The sequence below is a fragment of the Megalops cyprinoides genome, chromosome 1, assembly GCF_013368585.1.
Source record: "Megalops cyprinoides isolate fMegCyp1 chromosome 1, fMegCyp1.pri, whole genome shotgun sequence".
Classification (NCBI taxonomy): Eukaryota; Metazoa; Chordata; class Actinopteri; order Elopiformes; family Megalopidae; genus Megalops; species Megalops cyprinoides.
The window spans coordinates 55,129,149-55,150,607 of NC_050583.1; the positions used below are offsets into that span (position 1 = coordinate 55,129,149).

At 46.0% G+C, this 21,459-nt stretch overlaps 1 protein-coding gene across 6 annotated transcripts in view; it reads left to right on the top strand.

Moving 5' to 3' along the window:
• The window catches only part of exoc6 (exocyst complex component 6), a 57,988-nt gene that overhangs the window by 27,195 nt on the left and 9,334 nt on the right, over window positions 1-21,459 (top strand). For 3 of the 6 annotated variants that reach the window (XM_036520669.1, XM_036520676.1, XM_036520685.1), the window contains exons 9-21: window positions 572-655; window positions 741-787; window positions 1,094-1,214; window positions 3,066-3,137; window positions 4,569-4,666; window positions 5,468-5,573; window positions 6,087-6,196; window positions 8,978-9,089; window positions 9,942-10,076; window positions 10,604-10,783; window positions 11,799-11,828; window positions 15,687-15,828; window positions 20,168-20,241. In XM_036520669.1, the coding sequence (XP_036376562.1) occupies window positions 572-655; window positions 741-787; window positions 1,094-1,214; window positions 3,066-3,137; window positions 4,569-4,666; window positions 5,468-5,573; window positions 6,087-6,196; window positions 8,978-9,089; window positions 9,942-10,076; window positions 10,604-10,783; window positions 11,799-11,828; window positions 15,687-15,828; window positions 20,168-20,241 (1,311 nt within the window). The remainder of the gene's footprint in view (window positions 1-571; window positions 656-740; window positions 788-1,093; window positions 1,215-3,065; window positions 3,138-4,568; window positions 4,667-5,467; window positions 5,574-6,086; window positions 6,197-8,977; window positions 9,090-9,941; window positions 10,077-10,603; window positions 10,784-11,798; window positions 11,829-15,686; window positions 15,829-20,167; window positions 20,242-21,459) is intronic. The other 3 variants (XM_036520712.1, XM_036520695.1, XM_036520703.1) reach the window with 1 other exon arrangement.

The window sequence follows — 21,459 nt, forward strand, 5'->3', positions numbered from 1 at the left end:
AACGTCCAACATCTGTCAAAAACATCACCGCGGCGGCGAAGCCTCGAAGTTTCCCAAAGGTTTTTTTTTTTTTTTTTTTGAGCATTGCGTGATGGCTCGAGTGTGTTTGAATGGAGGGGGTTTTACGTTTCAGACACGTTTGACAGATGCCAACTTCTGACCTTTTCCCCAAAGCGCACGGCTACCTCTCGTCTCTCTGCTGCTAGAGAAAAAGTCCTGCAGCTGAACAGGCTCCTTTCCAAGGCAAACAATGCCACAGACATTTCTGCCTCAGATTCAATAAACAGAATTGCACTGCTATAGAACAGAAAAAAATGGAGGACAGGTTTTGCTCAATTTTAGTGTACCTATTGGTGTAGCATTAAAGAGACCATCAAGAGGCTTGCAAATGCAAATTCTCTTGAGTTGAACTCCCTCAAATGTCTACAGTTCAGAATGAAAATAAGAGTCGCATTCTCACCATCTGTAGCACTGAGATGTAGCAGTAGTATGTGCTTTGTTGTTTTCGCCCAATGGATGTCAGTGTATTCTTCTCACAGACCCATAATTCCTTGTTTTCTTGTGGTTGCAGGGTGACAGAGAAACCTTTGAAAACTACTACAGGAAGCAGCGGAAGAAACAGGCGAGGCTAGTGCTGCAGCCCCAGTCCAACATGGTGAGTGAGGACCGCGTCCGGCCTTCCCTCTTGCTTGTGCTCTGTGCGTTCCGCCATGCTTACGTGCGCGTGTTTGCTTTTCCAGCACGAGACTGTGGAAGGATACAGGAAGTACTTCAATCAGATTGTGGGGTAACGTATATTATATATATTGCTTTGCTTTTGTTTACTCAGTATCCAGGGCAAACTGTGGAGGTTAGGATTCACACCTTAATGTAGCCCATTTATCTGGAGCAGTAGAGGTGAAGAGTGTCCTCTTACCCACCGATCCAGAGTCATCTGTGAGAGAATATACCCACTGCTGTCTGCCGCTGCAGTCATATGAAAATATCACTCTCACAGAACCCAGATGTGTTTGTTCACACACCTGACCTGGCAGGAATGCACTAGATGGGGAGAAAGCAGAGAGTCCTGACCTCTGGCATGCGTCAACTGCAGGTTTTTCGTGGTAGAGGATCACATTTTGCACGCGACGCAGGGGCTGGTGACCAGGGCCTTCACCGACGAGCTGTGGAACATGGCCCTGTCCAAGATCATCGCCGTGCTGCGCACACACTCGGTGAGGACTCACTCTCCCTTACACACACACACACACACACACACACACACACTCCCACACACAGAGTTTCAGTTTCAGTCTGGGGAGGAAGGGGCCAGCGGTGTTCCTCGAGTGGCTTTTTTTTTTTTTTAGCATGAGAGTGACACCTCACTGGCCCGGGCCGTGTCTCTTTGTCATTAAGAAGGAGGGCAGCGGTGGGAGCGGCCGGGGCCCTTTTGTTTGTGCCGGGAGATCTCAGGCTGTGAGCCACAGCGGTGAGGTATTTGCATAATCCTCCGGTGATTTACAACTGACTGGGCCTTGCAAACACGCTCTTAGTCCAGCAGTTTAGAATATTCACAGTTAATCTGCTGTTGTTGTTGCAATCTGTCCTCATTAGGCTCAACTGACCTCTTCATTAGATCAGATTGAATGGTTCGGGCGCTGAAAGGGCCTACCAGGAAATGGTTCCAATTATCATTCCGAATGCCTTGTTTTCAAAATAAACTCCCCCAAAATAAAGGAGGAAAAAAAGACTTTGCTTTACCCTCTCTTCCCCCATTTAAACCGTACTTTCAGGGTAGGGTTGCGTGATTTCTTTTCCTAGAAGGGGACGGGGTGTTCTAGGATGACCGGTTCTAAAGAGTGCAGTTCTCGACACACTGAGCCGAGTAAAAGGTATTCTGAACTGCACCGTTATGGAGTTTATGGAGTTCGTAGAGTTCAGAAAAAAAACTTTGGGGGGGATTTCTTGCATCATAATTTGGGATCACACATACTTTTCCACATGGCCACAGTCCTGTCCTGTCCACGTACGCGGAGGCCGTTTGACACCGCGTCTCCCCCCCTGATGAATGGGCCCCTAGTCCTTTGCTGGTCGTCTTTGTGTGGTAAATCCATAAACAGCGGGGAGTGACCTGCGCCCTGGGCTGCTGCTCCGTGTCAGCGCCCGCCTCCCTGCTCATTGAGCTGGGGTGATTTACACCGGCCCCACAGACCGCCCCGGCTGACAGGTAGGGGAGGGCCCGGGAGGCGGCGGCCCGGGCAGCCACGCAGGTTCCAGAGGGCTGTAAATCAACCCCAAAACAAACTCGCCGAGAGAAAGGGGGGGGGGGGGCTGCTCTCGGTGGTCAAAGCGTAAAATTTTTGCAAAGGTAAGGATCGCCTTTTCTGTCTACGTTGATACGTAGACTTGCCAAGCCAAGAAGGGTTCCTGTGTTGGTCGAAGCACATACTCTGCAAGCAAAGAGGACCTTTTCAGATGGTCTAAAAGCCCCCTCTCCCCCCAAAGACATGTTGTTTTACGCAGAGTAGTGCGGATAAGCAGATATGAAAGCTGCATTTAATTTGAGGGTGGCCTGATGCCTGTGTGAGTGTTGCGATACAAGCGGCACCATTAAAGGAGCGTGGGTTAAGGATTTTTTGTGAATCCGCTTGTCACGCCATTGTTCGGTTGTTGTTTAGCAAATGGGGCCCTTTCAGCGGGCAGCGAGCTCGGAGGTGATGATGGCCACGGTGTTTATGTAGGAGGTGGGGTATCTGTCCGGAGTCCAATCTTCGCGTGGAGACTCTCACCGAGCTCCTCTAAGCCTGTCTGTCATCACGTCCAGGCCTGGGTCACCACCACCCCCCTTCCCCCCTTTAACCTCCCAGCAAGACCCCCAAGATCTCATTTGAATGTAGATGTTTTTAGAAACTGTCTATTGTTAAACCTAATTGTGTCTTAAAAACTGTGACTTCACTTTTTTTTAATTATGCATTGTTAATTTTGGCAGGCTAATAATTTGCAGGTTTGTTTTACTTGACATGACATGGTTTGTTTGAAGTATTTCTGTGCTGGAATTTGATTACCTCTTGTTTTTTTATCGTCAGTCATACTGCAATGATCCTGACCTGGTCTTAGAGCTGAAGAATTTGATTGTCATATTTGCGGACACTCTACAGGTGGGTGCTGCAGTTTTGTTGCTTTTCTGTCTCTGTTGTTTGCCAGAGTCAGAGCTGTCCCATCCCAACACCGGTAGCTGACCCAGACCCAGCTGGTTCAGTGCAGTACTTGGGTGACACCATGGAAAGGCATGCTGTTGTGTCAGACTGAGGACGGCTGCTGATCCTTTGGCTGCACTTTTCTGAAGGCATTGTCCTCCACAGTGCCAACCATTTCTCAAAACATTTTTCCCCCACCAACTCCAGTCATGGCATGAACGCAGGGACCTGGCACAGGAGCAACTTTCAATAACCCTCAAACTTTAGTTTAGATGAAGTTGGAGGAGATTTTAGGAGATGATTTTGTCTTGTCTTCAGACTGCTGTGAGGCATATGTATGTTACAGGGGTGTTAAAAGCACATGGTCATGTTTTATATATAACCCAGTGTGGTGGGGTCCCTTGGCCTCTTTTCTGCCAGTGTTTTTCAAATTTGGTCTTTGAGAAGCAGAGCAAGATGAATCCTAATACTTACAATACAGTGCTTACAAGTCACTGATAATAATTACAACAAAGACAACAGAGTGGCTGTGCACCTGTGGTGCTTGGCTGCCTGTGTAGCATGACCTCGCAGAGTACATTATTGCCAAAGGTGTGGTTACAGCTGTGAAATATAGCATGTAATACGATAATGACAACAGTGATGCCATGATGGTGTCTTCCTCTTGTTTTTCTGCCCCTGTGCTTTGATGTTCCCCTCTCGATTTGTGATGTCTTAATTAGAATGAAACCCACCGTGCCTTTAGCAGGGCCTTCGCTTGAAGGTTTAGAAAGAGCTGCAGAGCTTCTTTCTCCCCCCACCCCCCTCACCCCAGTGGAGACCACCTCTTGTTCACAGCAGGGTTCATTCGGTGGTTGAGCTCTGACAGCCCGTCGCTGGGGGAGGCTTCAGGGTATCAGCTCTGTGACCTCTGCTACTCACACCGATAGAGAGCTCAGTGTAGCACCATTCCTGGTGCTGCGGTCAAAGAAATACTGCTTTTTACACTTTGGATATTACGTTACAGTACATTGCATACATTTAACAGATGCTCTCATCTAGAGCAACTTCTAAAAAAAAAAGAACAGAAGTGTATTCATGAGCTGAATGAACAACAGTTTCAGACAATGCTCACAGCACTCCCAGACTAGTGAGTGTGAGCATGACACTATTTAAGCCCTGCCACAAGTTAACTTGTGCAACCTGACTAGACAACCTAGATAGCAGAATATCATTGTCAGGTGTATTGTCTTTTTATTTTGATTTTCAAAAATTGTGGGAAGCTATTAAATGATACTTGATTGAACTGTATACGGCATTTGTGTAGATGTTTGAATGTGTCTGTGAGTTCATGCATGGATTATACATGTTTTTTTTAAGGTTATTAATATCTTTCTGATGTACCCTCTATAGGGCTACGGATTCCCTGTGAACAGGCTCTTCGACCTTCTCTTTGAGATAAGGGATCAGTACAATGAAACATTGCTGAAGAAGTGGGCCCTAGTCTTCAGGTCAGTTTGACTACATTTTTTGTTTGGTACCTACAGATAAGGTTTGTAGACCAGAAGGCTTCCCCCTAGTCCCTTGCAATTCATGCTACCTTTCAGAGCTGGGGTTTTGGAGGGGTGGGGCGGGGGTCAGACATCCGCCAGGCCCAGCTGCAAGACCTCTGTGCTCCGGAACAGCCTCAGACACCCCCTATTAGTGGTTTCACACAAGGCCTCTGTCAGCAAAGCACACCAGCAGAGTTTTATTGACCACCAGGCTGTGTTGCTAAGGTTACATGACCCCCCCCAAAAAAAAAAATCCTAGCCAGTTCATACATTAACGCGGAGATCATTGGTGCGGAAGCAGTTCCACAAAGATCGCGGTTGACAGGCAGACGTCTAGCTGAGGCCTCACAGGGGCTCCCTGATTATCGGGGCCAGCTTCAGTGTGACTCATTATGTGGTGCTGGACGCGGGACCTTGGAGTCACGTAGCTGCTCCGCGCCGCCCGCCCCCCCCAATCAGCGCCGACCCCTTAACGAGAGCGCCAGCCCGAACTCGGACAACGCGGGCTCGCGCTGAACTCACGGTGCACTCCCGCCAGCCTCTCTGTCTGCCGCTTTAAATTACAACCTTTTCGCGGTTTGCGCTCGCCGTTGTTTTGACTCCTTAATGTTGAAATTGCCAGCCTGCAGTTTGTTTCTTTTTTTGTTTCCCAGGGCAGCCGTTAATGTCTTTCAGCACTAGGTAATCAGCGAGTGTGAACGGAGGTGCCCCGCTGTTGCGTAACCCCACGGCGTTGCCGACCTGTTTGTGTCTTTGCAGGGAGATATTCGAGCAGGACAACTACAGCCCCATCCCCGTGGAAACCGAGGAAGAGTACAAGTCCGTCATCAGCAGGTTCCCCTTCCACGATGCAGAAATCGAAAAGGTTTGTCCGAATGGCCACCAAGACCAAAAGGCTTACACTGAATCCAACCTCTGGCCCACCCACTTAATGCATATCACATACTACCTGTGTTAATGTCTGTGTCCTCATGGCCTGGCATCCTGAGCTATCGGAGGCTATCACAGCCAGACTGCATCAGGTTTTGGAATGAGGCCATGTCTGTTTTATAGTGGTCAGCTAGTGGCAAATGTCACAGAGTTTGTGAGTAGGGTTGAAACCTTTTTGTGATATTCAGGTCATAGTCTTGAGTGAAAATTGAGAAAAGTTTGTCAGAGAAAGGAAAAATGTTTGGTGCCCAATACGACAAAAATAAAAAAAATTAGGCCATGCAGATTCTTTAAAAAGATCATGAAATTATGTAGGAGAATGTTTCATATCATACATACTAAAAAATTAACTGCATTTGTCAGATTATGTAGCTATATATAGACTTGTGTGTTTTTTTGCCTCAAATTTATGTAATTGGTTGTATTGTTGTGCTTGTCTCTTCTTCAGCAACCATTTCCAAAGAAACTTCCAATGTCACAGTCAGTGCCTCAAATCTACATTCAGGTGAAAGAGTTTATTTATGCCAGCCTTAAATTCTCGGAGTCCCTTCATCGCAGGTAAGCAAGTCTGCACAACTTTTGTTTTCCATCACAAAAAATGTTAATATTGTGAGGTTGTGTATTTGCTGTTAAAAGCATCTCAGACCACAGTCATGACACTTCAAATGAGGACATGGCTCCTTGTGATCCGAATACTCTCGTGGCCTAAGTCACGTCCACAAATATGTTCAGTAAGTTATGGAAATATTCCGATCGTGGAATGCGCAGGATTTCACAATTCCAAAAGGATGTTTCCAAAATACATTCACCTTGGCAGGCTTAATCATTTTCAGCAGAGACGTGTGAGTGCAGAACTTTACACCAGGAGCATTCATACGGTCTTCCCAGCATGCTTATTCTTGTCACAGATTAGATCCTTACAACAATAGATCATTAAATATTCCATTCTTGTCTGGCTAAAATGGGGGACATTTGTTTTGACTACAAATATAGAGTTATATCTGGAAATCTTTGTTTCAGGCATAATATTTCCCAATATATCAGCAACATTGGATAGAAGACAAACCTCTGGAAATAAAACATTGCAAATAAATCTCAGAATGTCATTAGGACAGACTATGCAGAGCAGCATTGTCCCTGGTACTTTTCCAGTTTAGGTTTTGGAACTTTTGCACGTGTCAGTGAGGTTTAGATTCAACAGAAGTCTTTGGATGGTAATCCATCCCTGGGGTCCCCAAAGAATTGTACTCAGTGCCATCTTTCCAGGCACTCCTTCACCTGAACACAGATGTGCTCTGCCTGCCGGACCTGCTGTGTGAGGTGTGGGGGGGAGTGTGCGCTCCGGCTTAGCGCTAGCCTCGCTTTGGGACGGACCGACAAAGCCCCTGCCCCCCCCCGGTCCCGGGTCCCGGGTCCCAGCGTTTATTTCCCCCCTCTGTTTCTATCCCTTCTGCCAATATTTGTTCTCTTTAAGCTCCGCGGCTTTCGCAGCGGCGTTGTGAGGGGGTCTGTGTTGTGCTTGTTTTTTGGCACCCCAAATCCTTTCCCAGGGACGCCAGGCTCCCATGCGTCCATCAGGCTTACCGTCCCGACTCGCGCCCGGCACCGCCGCCGCTGGCCTGCGGACGGTCTGTCCCCCCGACGGCCACCATTGTGTTAACGGACCTCCGCGGTTCCACGGAGATACGATCTGCGTCAACAAGGGGGGGGGGCTTCTCCCGCCGGCCGTGGTGCCGCGGCCCGTGAAACATTCCCACGAGCAGCGGCAGGCGGCCGGTCTGGCCTGCTGTTGATGTTGACGTTCGACTGAGCCGGCCGTGCCCCGTTCCGCCCGCTCCCCCCACCCCCCTCCCGGGCCGCACACAGTTTACGAAGAGCTACGAGCAAGTTCACGGGACGGTTAATCGTGTTTCATGGCCGTTCCTTCGGGTGCGCACACGCTGGGTGACACTGGGCCTTGTTAACTGCTCAGCATCATTGTGCTGCCCTTCTGCCCCCCAGCTCATTGTTAATTAATGCAAATGACTCCTACAGTCACATGTTGCTAATTGTTTCTTTGTAGAGTTAAGCACTTGGTAATGACCACTGTTTTGAATGTTTGCTTACCTACCTGCCCCCTCCCTCCAAATAAACGGCAAACCTCCTACACCACTCTTATCTGGGAAATCAACCAACACCAGCAACGTTGTGCAAATACAGATAGCACTGTATTTTGCCTGAGCTCAGCCAGAATTAGTGGTGCGGTGAGCATCAACATAATGAGCTTTTAGCATCCCATTTGAATTGTCCTTACAAATCGTAGTTGTCATTAAGGGATTGTTACTGTTGAGAGATGTGAAATGAATGAAATTGCAACCAATTTATTAAAATTGCCTGCTGAAAGTATTAAAAATCATTTCACAGTTTGACAGAACACTTTAAAGGCACCTTTAGTAGAAATGGGTTGCCTTTTTTTCGAACCGTATTTTGTAGTTGTGCTGTTGTATTGTCGGATAGTTCTGGCAGCATGTAGTATGTGCAGCATATAGCTGTATTTTTTGCTCTGACATATTTGTGACCCTTGCGTAATAACGCGGTATGCTTGAAAGACTGCTGTTAAAAAGAAAGCGTTACAGGTGGTTTGAAAACAACGCTTTGTGTTTTGTTGGGAGCTTGACTTGACAAAAAATGTCTGGAGGGAAGCTGTGTTGCGTAATTGTAAGCGATTAAAGAAGGCATGAGCTCCGCAGGGCTCAGCACATCCTGTGCTTTCTAAACCACCTCATTTTGGTCCTGTGTTTCTGAGGGGCTCCTCCTAAACACTGTCCTCTGACTCAGAGGGTTGCCGTTGGAATCAAGGTTTCACTGGTTGTCTGGGTTTCTGACTTGCTGTAATTTGGCGTCTGTGTTGGGCATAGTGGTGGTCTCAAAGGCCCAATTTCACATTTTAGAAATTTTATTTCAGAAAGTGCTGTGGTAAGATTTGCTAGTAAATTCTGTGGTTTTTAGTAACTATAACACATTCACTGCTACAGGGTGGTGCTTTATACTTGCTTTGCATATAAGCCACCAAGAGTGTAGCCAAGAGAAAATGAGGAAAATGTGCTCTTTGACACACCAGACATATAAATCAGTGTTGATAAGGGCCTATGGCTTAGTTATGCCTGGTGTGTTCAATTAAACACACACTGGGATGTAACTTTTTCTGTGAAAAGTAACATTGAAGTCAGTATCCAGTTGGATACATGTGTTTAACAGTAATTTTTTTTTTCAAGATGAAGTACTGATCTTTTTTGCAGAGTACTGGATGGCGAATCTTCCTTTAGTCTCTGATATTTAGGGGCATGATCTCTATTTCAGCTCAACTGAGATCGACGACATGTTGCGGAAGTCCACCAACCTGCTGCTGACGAGAACTCTGAGTGGCTGCTTGCAGAACCTGATCAAAAAGCCCCATATAGGCCTGACAGAGGTATGGTACCTGATCAGAGCATTGTACCTGATCAGAAAGCCCCATATAGGCCTGACAGAGGTATGGTACCTGATCAGAGCATTGTACCTGATCAGAAAGCCCCATATAGGCCTGACAGAGGTATGGTACCTGCTCAGAGTATTGTACCTGATCAGAAAGTCCCATATAGGCCTGACAGAGGTATGGTACCTGCTCAGAATATTGTACCTGATCAGAAAGTCCCATATAGGCCTGACAGAGGTATGGTACCTGATCAGAGTGTTGTACCTGATCAGAAAGTCCCATATAGGCCTGATCAGTAAGCTTCATATAAATCTGACAGAGGTATGCTACTTGATCAGTGTTCCTCATGTAGAACTGACAGAGGTATGGCCTCTCCACTCACGTTGTGCCAGTGTGAGATCAGGTCAGAGCCCCCGGTGGTCAAGTGAGAAACTGCAGCTTCAAATGATTGTTTATTTGTAAATTTTCTCCACTAAATTTACTCCCTTTCAGAGTGTTAAGTCCCTTTCAAAATGTTTTGACCGTTGTCCACATATTTAACTCTTGCCTGAAGAGACCTTTTTGATGACATCGCAGCCAATCACACATTGTTCAAGCCTATATGTAACTGCTTCCTAGCCATACCAGAAGGGCTCATTTTCTCACAATATGATTTTTCTTTCTCCACTCAGAAACCATGAGCTTCGACTCTTAAGGATTAATTCACCTGTGGCATTACAGAGCTTTATATGAATACAGTTTTCTGCATCGTGATTCAGTCCTGGCAGTAGTTCATTGCGCCTTTTGTCTTAAGTGAAGTTGGCTGGATGGTGAATGTTGATGTTGCTTTGCTTTCTTTGTGTTTTGTAGCTAGTTCAGATCATTATAAACACCACCCACCTGGAACAAGCATGTAAATACCTGGAAGATTTCATTACCAACATCACAAATGTTTCCCCGGAAACCATTCACACCACAAGACTTTACGGGCTCTCCACATTTAAGGTATGCAGAACGGCAAAGTGTAAAATGCTTCCCTGAATCTAATGGAGGTTGCCTTCAAAAACCTTTTGGTGGCATGTGATATTTACTCTACAGAAATTGCACTTGGAGGCATCATAAACTGCATTGAGTGTTACATCAGATGATTCATTGGTTTGAATTTTCTCCATGATAATTGCAGGTTTGAATCTCAACCAAAATACTGTTTTATATGTTTTTTTTTTCCACCAAGAAGTATTTCGCAGTTACCAACATAACACGTTGTGAGTCCAAACAGCCACTCAGCTGTATTAAATCAAGTGAAGACAGTCTGAGTGGTGTATTTGATGGTCAGTCTATTTATTATGTGAAGGTGTTAACTATTGAAGCTTGCTCATACAGCACTTGTAATATTGTGACTCCTTGTATGGCTTTTGCTTGTGTTGTACTCTGCCCCTCTTGTAAGTCACTTTGGATAAAAGCGTCTGTCAAATGAATATATGTAATGTAATTTTAGTGTTGACGAAGGGACCCCTTTATGTCATGTTTAGGACGCGCGGCACGCAGCCGAGGGGGAGATCTACACCAAACTCAACCAGAAGATTGACGAGTTCATCCAGCTGGCCGACTACGAGTGGGGCATGGCGGAGTCCGACGGGCGGGCCAGCGGCTACCTCATGGACCTGATCAACTTCCTCCGCAGCACCTTCCAGGTGTTCACCCACCTGCCGGTGAGCGCGCCCCTCTCCGGAACTCCTCCACGCGGTTCAACACAGTGGTGTGCACGTGGAGTGACTCCGTCTCGTCTTATATACGTGTGTGCCGCCCTCTGAGTTTCGGCTTTGCCGTTCCGTGTGTTGGGTGTCGTGTCCCTGTGAGTTGCGTGGGGTGGTCCCTTTGTTGCATGGAGGGAGTTCAGGAATAGTGTTCGTCTGTCCGTTCATGTTGGGGGGGGGGGGGGGGGGTTTATTAAGTCCTGTGGTGTGTGCTCCTTAGCAGTGTTTTAGCCAGCCACATTTTGCTCTTTGCATAGAAGTTCCCATAAGGCCATAGACACAGTTATCTAGGTTTGTTGTGATACACAGAATATTGCTCTGGAGACTCTTGGAGGGCCATAAGCATTAAAATGGAAAATGAGCAGAGACACAAAGACTAAGTTAAAAAAACATATATATTGTATATATACCCACCCATCAGCATCTGTGGGATCAGGCATAGGCAAATGCTGCTTCCATCCAGAGATCAAATTGTACAACATTTGAATAATTATTTAAAAATAAAAAACCAGTAAAGATACCTTGAGGTCAGAGTCGTATTTTACTTTATTTTAAAATCTTCTGTAAGCCCTAATGTAGGGAATGTTAACTCTAAATGAAATGTGAATATTGAGAAAAGGTTATGCCACCTGTTGTAATTTGGGGAAAACAGGCTCTCTAATATCAAACAGAATTCACTGCCGCTAACCTCCAGAGTATTTCTTTTCTAAGAGGATTGCTTGCTTGCTTGCCCTATTGTCCAGCTTCCCTGACCTTTCAACAGCTTTAATTTCTTTCCAGGTATTATTTTCCTCATTCAGTTCTGTAGTCACTTAAGAATTTCTTATTCAGTTCTACACAAAACAAAATACTAATTGACTTTCTTAACAACGTCTGCCAAACTTGCTTGCTTCTAAACTTCCTTTCTGTCCATTTATTGTTGCCGTACTTTCTTTCCCTGTCCATATTTGGTTTTTTGGGCTCTGCTCAGAATAACAACATTGATCATGCTGCGATGTCGGTAAGTAACTTCCCTGACCGAGAGAGGGAACCCGCATGCTCATGTCAGTACTGTGGACTTGCCTCCAGGCTTGTTGCTTTTTTCCACGTCTTAATCTGAAAGTCAAAAAGCTCAGGAGAAACATTTAACTGGATGAGCGTTGTGTTTCTCTTTTCCGACGGCTCCAAAGCTTTGGGATTCTCGCCTGAAATCCCTCTCAGTACAGACAGCACACTGAAACAGACACAAATGAAATAGTATCCTGCACTCATTTGGGTGAGAAAAACATGTTTTCAGCACTGAAAGTGAATACGTTACTGATTTGTCCAACAGTGTTAAAGTTAACAGTTAACAGTTAACCTCCAGATGCCCTATGTAAGGATGGTGTAAGGCATACCTTCACACAGGTGGTGGGTGGAAAGTATAGACACACACGTGGGGTGCTTTTCATAGAGAGGCCGAGACGCGTGTTGATGGAGGGGGGGGTGGTGGACCAGACTGTTGTTGCAGCAGAGTGGAGCGATACTGGTCGGGGGGACAGGAGGCCCCGTTGTTCATTGTTGGATGTGATTGGCAGGCGCCGTGTGGAATCCCAGCTTCCAGCAGGGGCAGCGTCGGGTGAGGGCATATGCTGTTCCACAAGCGGAACGGAAAAGGTGTCAGTCAGGCAGTCCGGGTGGGCCTGTTTTTTTTTTTTTTTTTTTTGAGAAAGGGGCCCAAGTGGCCGACCCCCAGCTAATGTCACCTCACACTGGCTCTCTCCTGCCATGACACGGCAGAGAGGATGGAGGGAGCCCGTCTTGAGCAAGATAGCGGTAACGCTCTTGACCCGACAGTCACCCTGAGTGGCTCTTTTTAAGTGGATCAGCGCGTTAATAATTAGCAAATTGTCAGGATATTTCCTGTACAGTGCGCTCGTACTTTTTTGAACCCTGTCCATAAATCATATTGAGTGACACAGTGCCGAGCGATGAAAGCTCCTTGGCAGGCGGCTTGTGGCAATTTAGACAGCTGCATACATTTTTCTTCTCTTTCCTCCCCTCCGACAAAAACAGAGATCTCCGTGAAAGGGTGCCCATACGTGCCCCTCTGGGAGTTTGCTAAAAGTAAGAGGTCTTTGTTAAAATTGTTCAGTTTCAGAAAGCCTTTGACAACCTGTGAAAGGATTTAACCATGTCGATAGAGCTTCTTTTGGAATGCAAGTTGTTTGCTAAGGAGTGTCTTCTTTTAGTAATCTGGTGATACAAGCCAGCAGCTCTGAATACACCTGTCTGACTGGTGTCTTTTGAGTGACTCGTCTCACTCGAGCAGTCTAGAAAAACAGGGAAGCGTTCCCATTCTCAGGTCTTAGAAAGGCTGCCCAGGTGTCCAAAAGGGTGTTTCTCTTTTAGCTGTGTTCCCCCCAGATTTGATCTGTGGAATATGTGAAAATTTCCACACCTAGTCTGATGATTTTCTCAAACCATCACAAGTTTGTCTGTGAAGCTGAGTTGTGTTAGGTCTGCTTCCAGAGCTCAAGAGTCCCTCAAGAAATTGCATTGACCATGTCTGTATAGTTCTATCAGGCTCTGTGTTTTTCTGTTAATAAAAAGAATTGTGTTATAATAAATTCCCTTTGTATGTGCAGTATCAGAGCCATCTGTAAGAGTGTAGGAAGGCTGAGATCTTGCTGAAGGGACTCGCTGCTTTCCAGCCTTGAGACAACGAGGTCATGCCCTGCACAAGACCCTGTCTGCATTGCTGTCAGTGTGTTCTGAGATTCAGTTTACAGAAAACACCCCTTTGATTTTTTTCCACTTCTGAATCTTCTCAACATGACATTACCTCCAAGTGATCAGAAACCATTCATGCTGGCTGCTAATAATGTTGTAAAATTTTGACTCTTCTGTTTTTTTCCAAAATGAGCCCAGGAACGCGTACACTGGATGCAATTATTTCGGTCGTTTTGAATTAGCGTTTAAAGTTTGCCTGCACCCTTAGGAAGAATGATCTGTCAGGGCATGCATGGACGTTTTCCCCATTTCTGGGTCATTTTGGAAAGAGAGGAGGCACCTTTTACAATAAGCCTGTAGACTAGTGCATGGTTGAAACAAGTATGTGTCCTTGAAATAACTGCATTTTTGAGCTTGTATGGATGGCAGTAGTGAAGCTCTCTACCTGAGGACCACGGTTAGCTCTGAAAGCCTCGGCCGCGCACACCCTCCGCTTCCATCATAAAAACAGCAGGGGTTGCGTGCTTTCCTCTGCATGCTTCAGCCACGCTCATCTCGGACCCTGGAACCCGGAGTGCTGACAGTCTGTCAGCCTCCAAGCGCTGCCGTAGCCCAACCTAACGGAGGGCTGAGTCCTGCCCGACGCCCCGTGAATCTGCTCGATGGGGCCAATTGGATTACGGCTGCAGCGACAGAGTGAATGAGGGCTGGCGGCTGATCTAATGGAGCAGCGCAATAAAAAATGGCTCCCCGCTTGTTCCCTCGCATTAAAAAACGGCCTTTGCCTTAAATACCTCTTACCCGGCAGTATGGAGTAGTGGTAAGGAGTAGGACTGGTAACCGAAAGGTTGCTGGTACGATTCCCTGATGGGGCACTGCTGTTGTACCCTTGGGCAAGGTACTGAACCCACAGTTGCCTCAGTAAATATCCAGCTGTGTAAATGGATAACATAGTAACCTATGTAAGGTTCTTTGGCTGGGAGCGTCTGCTAAATGACAATAATGTAATGTAATGTACCCATCGTACATTTGCAGTTGTGTAGCCCCTTCCTTTCCTCTGTGTTCCCTCTCCTCACGTGATGACCCCGAGGGTCAGGGGCCCCCAGCATGCTGGTTCTCTAGTAGTTCTTGTGTTTCTTCCCGGTAGTTTCACACATCCTTGTCCGTTTTCGGTTTGTCACCGTCTGCCGTTCCAAGGTCTTTAGCTGGCACTCTGACACCTGGTAGTGGCCTCTCTGTAGTTCCCAGAATCCATCTGTGCCGCTCTCTCCATTCCACCGTGCGCGCTATCACACTGCATCGATTTCACACCAGAAGGTGTACTCTGTCTTTTCTCTATTACCTCAGTGCCTACAATTAAAAATTGCCCCTTGAGAATCCTTCACCCGAGGGTTGCTGTTTATTGCTAATGGTCCACGCATGAAATTAATCCCTTTTAGTAGTCCACAAATATGTGGTGGTTTAAACTTGGTGAATTTAAAATAGCGACGCGTTGCAGTGAGATTTGCTTTGTCAACCATTTGACATGGCTGTTTTGAACCAATGTTTCCATTTCAAACTCAACAGCTATTCAATTTGGCCAGAGGACCAAGGAATTAAATGATAAAAGTTGATGGCACTCGAGAAATAACCAGGGTTGTGGATGCACTGTACGCCTGTAGTTTCCGCGGGGAAGTGAGCAGCTTTGGCCTCAGAATCATTCATGCCCCCAGATGAATGATCACTGTGAAATGAAATCGTATGACGTTTGATATACGGCTTGGACTAAGTGGACTGCTGGCGTCTACTACCAGTGCACGTGTTATCTGTGTTCCCCTGCTCTCCATTGGCATGTACTTAGGTGTGAGAGCTAGTGCATGTCTGTGTTCCGTTGGATGTCGTTTTTTCTTATATCCCCTTATGTACAGTCATGCAACCCTGTTCATTTCAAGCCGGTATCTTCAGAGCTGTCAGCTTGGTTGTGTGCCTGCTGGTGTGGTCATGTTGGTGTGTGATTTGGATATATGTGTTAATAAAGATAAAGTGTTCAGCCAAAAATGTATTCTGATACCCACTGGCACAGCTACGGTACAACAGTGGGGCTCCTCATTTGCCATGATGCCCTGACCCAGACGGAGAAAGCGGCGGTTCACAGGGTCTTCTCTGGTCTGTGTCTCTCTTCCTCCAGGGGAAAGTGGCCCAGACAGCCTGCATGTCGGCCTGTAAGCACCTGTCCACCTCCCTGATGCAGATGCTGCTCGACAGCGAGCTGAAGCAAATAAGCATGGGCGCCATCCAGCAGTTCAACCTGGACGTCATACAGTGTGAATGTAAGTGGGGGCTTGTTAAGCCTAATGGTGTTGAACAGAGGTTAAGCCAAGTTAATTAGGGCTGTCAAGAGTTCGCCTCCGCTATAAAAATCCTTCAGGGAGTGAGTGACGGGGCAGCTGGGGAAATCACACTAAAGCCTAGTTACGCATATTACAGTTCTTGAAAATCGCAAGCAAGTGTACCATGAGTGAACCTGACACACATTACGAGAGGGCTTGTGTGGATTTGAGGGAGTGGGGTCTGAGGGGGTTTGAAATTGAGAAATCACATAATGTGTCAAAGGTTCAGGACCCGGTGATGATTTCAGAGCCATAGGATGCCACCCACTGGTCATTGAAGCTGGCCTGTAAGGTTATAAAACAGTGTATAAAACACCTACCATAACAAGACATGCATACTTGCCAACAGCTTCTGTCATGTTCCCAGCCATTTCTTCCTGCTTTTGCTTGTAGCGGTAACTATTCTGAAAAGGAATTAAATAAACCTGCGTTTGACACAGTTCAATAAAGCACAAAAAAATGCAGCGAATGTGCCACCTCTTTCCATTGTGTATTTTCAGGTTGTTGTGTTCATTTTTGTTTTTTATGTATTTTATATTCCACGGCTCTTCTGTTTTTTTTTTTCCCCATAGCTGGGATATTACTTCAGCACGCGCAGACCAACATTCAGGTGCACCCTGCACAAAGGAATGCCCTCACAAAAGGGTCACTCAATATTAAATAGGAATATGATGTTAATTATTCCGAAAAAGGCCTCAAAAACGCTTTCCTGCATTTCATTGTCGCTCAGACAACATCAAAAACATTGTGTCATTTTTTAATTCTGAGTGTGGGCCAGTGTGGTTTTTAGGCATGCATAAATGAAAGGTTTTTATGATGACGAGGACTGTGAAATTGATTTATTAGTGAAGTGAATCATTTTGACGTACAGTTTCTGGAGAAAAAAAAACTTGTACTCTTTGCGTTGTAGTTTAAATGGGACTAAATAATAGTAGGGCTCTTACAAAACACTTAATCACTGTCTGTAAAGTTAACCTGAACGGTGACGAGGAAATGAGTCCTGGTGGTTTAAAAAGAAAAACGCTCACCAGTAGTCCAGTAAAGCACGTTGTGGTTTACCAGCTCAGGATGGTTCAAAGAAGGAAAAGGGCTAAACTGCTTCCCTACAGAACCCACTAATTTATTACAGTGCAGTCTAGTAGTCTCATATATCAGAGGAGCCATTTGTGGGATTCCACCAGACTATGTAATTACAGCTTTCAGCTCTATAGGATCGATTGATACACATCTAAGGCATGAGACTCCCTTTGGAGGAGGAACTTAGGTAACCTCAGTGTTGGCTCTAATGATGCTGAACTCCTTTGACCTTTTTTAGAGACATCAAGACTTACAGTATGATTGTTAACCTGAGCTTTCCTCTGGCCCAGCCTTGAAGTGCCAGTCTTGGCACTTCGGTAAACAGTGTTTAGGTGTCTGCGCGAGAGACTAGGTGCCATCTCCTCCTGGTTGCCGCCACACACATTCTGTTAAGGACAGGGTTGAGGAACTGGGACTGTAATCTTCCACATGACAGACCGCTATTTGTGAATGCATGACGCAGCACCCAATAGCAGGTCTCCCCAGGGTGCCCCTAACACATAAAGAGAGATCACCGTCCTTCCATCCAAAACTTTTCGGCTCCATATGTGTATTTAAATGGATACTTTTCGCAGAAGTGTACTATGGGTTTTGTTCCTATTTTGGATCCTGGAACGCGATATGTTTAAGAGCAGCAGTGTGATACTGTTGAGGCGATTCGTGGCCGTTGGTGTGGAGACGTGAGTGCAAGCAGCAGCCCTGATGCCTTCCCTCACTGACACAGAGGTGTCTGGGCCCTGAGTGACAGCCTGACCTGCACTGCATGCCAGAGCCGACTCCGCCATCTCTCAGAGATGCGTCCCAGACCCCGCCCCGTTTTGGCTGAGGTTTACTCCCCCCCCCCGCGGCTTTCCTCTGTGACACCTCAGGATTAATGGTTACCGCAGTGACATTTCCATTAGTGTAAGTGTGTGTGGGGTGGGGGGGGGGTTGGGCGGACTGCAGACGGCTCAAAGGTGGCAGGTAGTGTTATCACTGTAAATGACCAGCGGGACTGAGGGTTTTAACTGCTGCTCACAATTTGAGGAGTTTCTTCCTCCCTTAGGTGCTGTGCCTGGAACCCGATACATGAAAGGGCCAGGCTCTCTGGGGAGAGTTACATCCCCTTCTGTAATAAAATAGTGAATATAAACAAAGGCAACACAAGTGCTGCCTGTTACTGGTATTTGAGAAGCCGTGATGATTGCAGAGCTGCAGTCTTTGCAGGAGGTCAGTAGCTCCACAAGTTTTGGTGAAAACAAAAGCAAGAAATGCATGTTCTTAAAGGATTAAAGATTATAGATATACATATTCCACATTAATTATTAAGCTGATCGGTTAACTTTCACACCAAACCATTCGTTTTTTTTTTTTAGGTTTTCTGATGTGTAGGTAAGCACATTAAGAACAAATATCACAGAAGGAAGTGGAGTGTATTTGAAGGTGGTGACCAAGTTACCTATTTTGTTAACCGTTTTGCGTGATACACTTCGTAGTGTTGGCAAGGAAGGTCCTTTTTCTTTCTTTCTCTCTCTCTCTCTCTCTCTCTCTCTCTCACACACACGCGCGCGCACACACACACACACACACACACATTCACACACACACCATTGGTCACCGCTGACTCTAATGGATGGTGCAGAAGGTATAATGACTAGGATTGTGCTACGAACAGGATGTTGACACTTAAATGAACCCAATGAGCCATGATTTAGAAAACAAATTTGCATCCCATACATGAGGTGCTTTTTAAAAAAAAAAAATAAAGGGAAAGATTTTTCGAAAGAGGCTGCTTCCTTCTTCTTGGCGGTGGTTGTTTTGGCCTCCATTGTTGGGAGGGTTCAGCTTGGCTGCACAGTGTGCTCTGTGAGTGGTTGAGCTGTGGGTCAGGTCCTTGTACCTTCAGGCAGGTGACACAGAGTTCAGCCCTCAGAGTGCAGCTGTCCCAAGACTGTCCTGGCGAGAAAAGCCTTAAAAGGGAAAGATCATTACAGATCAAACTGCTAGACTCTGCTGTCACAATGGGGCAGCCAGCACAGTGTCCTGTTCTCAGCTGGAGTCACAAGTGACTTTTTGGATTGTCTTTTTTTTTTGTAACTTTTTGGAATACCTTAACCCCTTCCCTTAGGGGTGTATTGTTTTCCTTTTGTAGCGTTGCTCTTTGTAATCAGCTTTGTAAGTGCTTAATGCTCTGTACTTAATTCAGAGAATTGTGCATGAAATGTGCGGCTTTTTAAAAAATTATTCCTCATCCACAGCCTTTAGAATCTGCCAGTGATAACTGGAGTTCCGCCAGTTCATGCCTTACTACATTATTAACTATCTGTAGTTTCTGAGGAAGAAATTATAAGTCATTTTCTTAAGAAAGGTTTAAAGTAAAGTTTAAACGTTTAAAATCCTGTATTGCTGTATTGCATAAATAAAGGTTTATTCAAAAAGGGGAAAGAAAAATGTTTCTTTAGTTCACTTTAGTCCAAGGTAAAACTATTGAAAATCTTTAAGAAAACCCTTCAGAGCTTGGTAACGTCCAAACCACAGAGAAAGATGTCCTGCGTTGTGTTTTTCAGTGTGTACGCCTAAGGTGTGTCGATTGGCTGACCCCGTTTTAAACCTGAAAATTTCTTGAAGGGAGCGAAATTCCTTTATGGAAAAGCTGTTAAAAGGCAAGAACAGACATTCCGCCGCAGCGATGACGGGGGCCGCTCAGAGCTTTCTGCCTGCGGTCTGTTTGGCGAACCCCTGCTCCACGGTCTATCTGTAATTGCTCTTTGGCTGTAAGCAGGGGCTTTTTTTCACTGAACAGCTACTGAAATAAAAGCGGATATGTAAAATCATTTTGACAGCAGTGGAATGATCTGAGTACTCGCATACACCCATGCAATGGAGAAAGAAAGATGTGGCTCTAGATGAGTGTGGCCATTTGGGCCCTTTATACAAATGCCTTGTAATGATAGAACACTCATTAAATTCGCTGAACAGATGTCCACTGTTACTGGAAAAACTTCATGGCATAAGCTGTTCAATAAATACCAGTTGCACATCGATGAGGCTGAATTCTTGCCTGGCTGTATCAGTCTAGTTGGCTGCAGCGCGTGCACCATCAAACCGATAAGCCACAGCTTGTAGTTAGGGGGTAGTGGCTGCAGCGTTACACTGGGGCAGAAGTGCTTCAGACTTGCACCAACTGACTGTGTGTGTATGTGTGTTTGGTCCTCACCTGCAGTGTTTGCCAGCTCGGAGCCCGTGCCAGGATTCCAGGGGGATACTCTCCAGCTGGCGTTCATTGACCTCCGACAAGTAAGCCCCTTCACCCCTCAAACCGCGACAACGGTCACTCCACAGCGCAGAGTGTGTGTGTGTGTGTGTGTGTGTGTGTGTGTGTGTGTGTGTGTGTGTGTGTGTGTGTGTGTGTGTGTGTGTGTGTGTGTGTGTGTGGGGAGCCCAGCGCTCCTCTGGGCTTTGTCACTGCGGGGGTTGGGGGTGGGGTTAATGGATCATGGGCCGGTGAGCCCTTTTCAGAAGGTAATCATCCAGAGGCAGAGGGGTGCACCGCGCTATTGTTGGCCCTTTATACCCATGCCGTCTCTCTCTCTCTCTCTGTTTGTAGCGCAGCGGGTTTGACCTCTTAATCACTGCCTCAGGTGGTTGTTTTTGCAGGTAGAGGCCGTGGATGGGAGGCTCTGTAGGCCTGTGCCAAACACATACCTCTGAAACTTCTGTCTAATTGCCGACACTTGAACCAATAAACATTTGGCTTCTTCTCATGCCATTGTGTGAAATGGAGGAACTTTGCCAGATGTTTGAAAAAGAACAACACTCAGTGGCATGAGTGAATAGTTTTTTGCAGGTACAAAGTTGCATATATTTTTTTTGAGTTATCTAGAATAGTTGAAATTGTTTTGAAATAGTTTTAAAAGGTGAAAATGTTTATATTATTTATAGATGTGTTTGTACTTGTGACACACATTCACTCAAATGAAATGCAGACCTGGATGAAATTAATCTCCTCAACCTAGCCCAGTTGTTAAGGAGGCACAAACCTAGTCATTTGTCTGCCCCGGGAATCCTCTGATTCTGGCCTGTATGAAGCGGTGGCATTGTGTATTCATTTGTGTGTAATCGGAGAAACTTGATGAAGTCACATATTTGTCGGGAATGCGTGACCTTAGTGCCATTAATTGACATTAATGCCTGAGCCTCACTCAGTAAAAGTGGCCCTGTCAGACAGCTTTCATCTGTATTTCCTCCCCGGTGTGAGAGGCCTGTCTGAATAATACATACTTCTCTGACAATCAAGACTCTCTCAGGAGCATATACTCAAGCCGTGAATACAGTGTCAGGCTTCATTTTCAAAGGTGTAGCACATGAATGTGATTAAAGTGTCATCAGATCACATTGTTCTCAGTCAGGTCTAAGGAGGTGGAGGAACCTTAAAAAAAAATAACTGACATGTCTCCATATGCATCTGATAACTTTGTGCTGAAGACTTCTCAGGTTATGTGTTTGGGTCAGGCT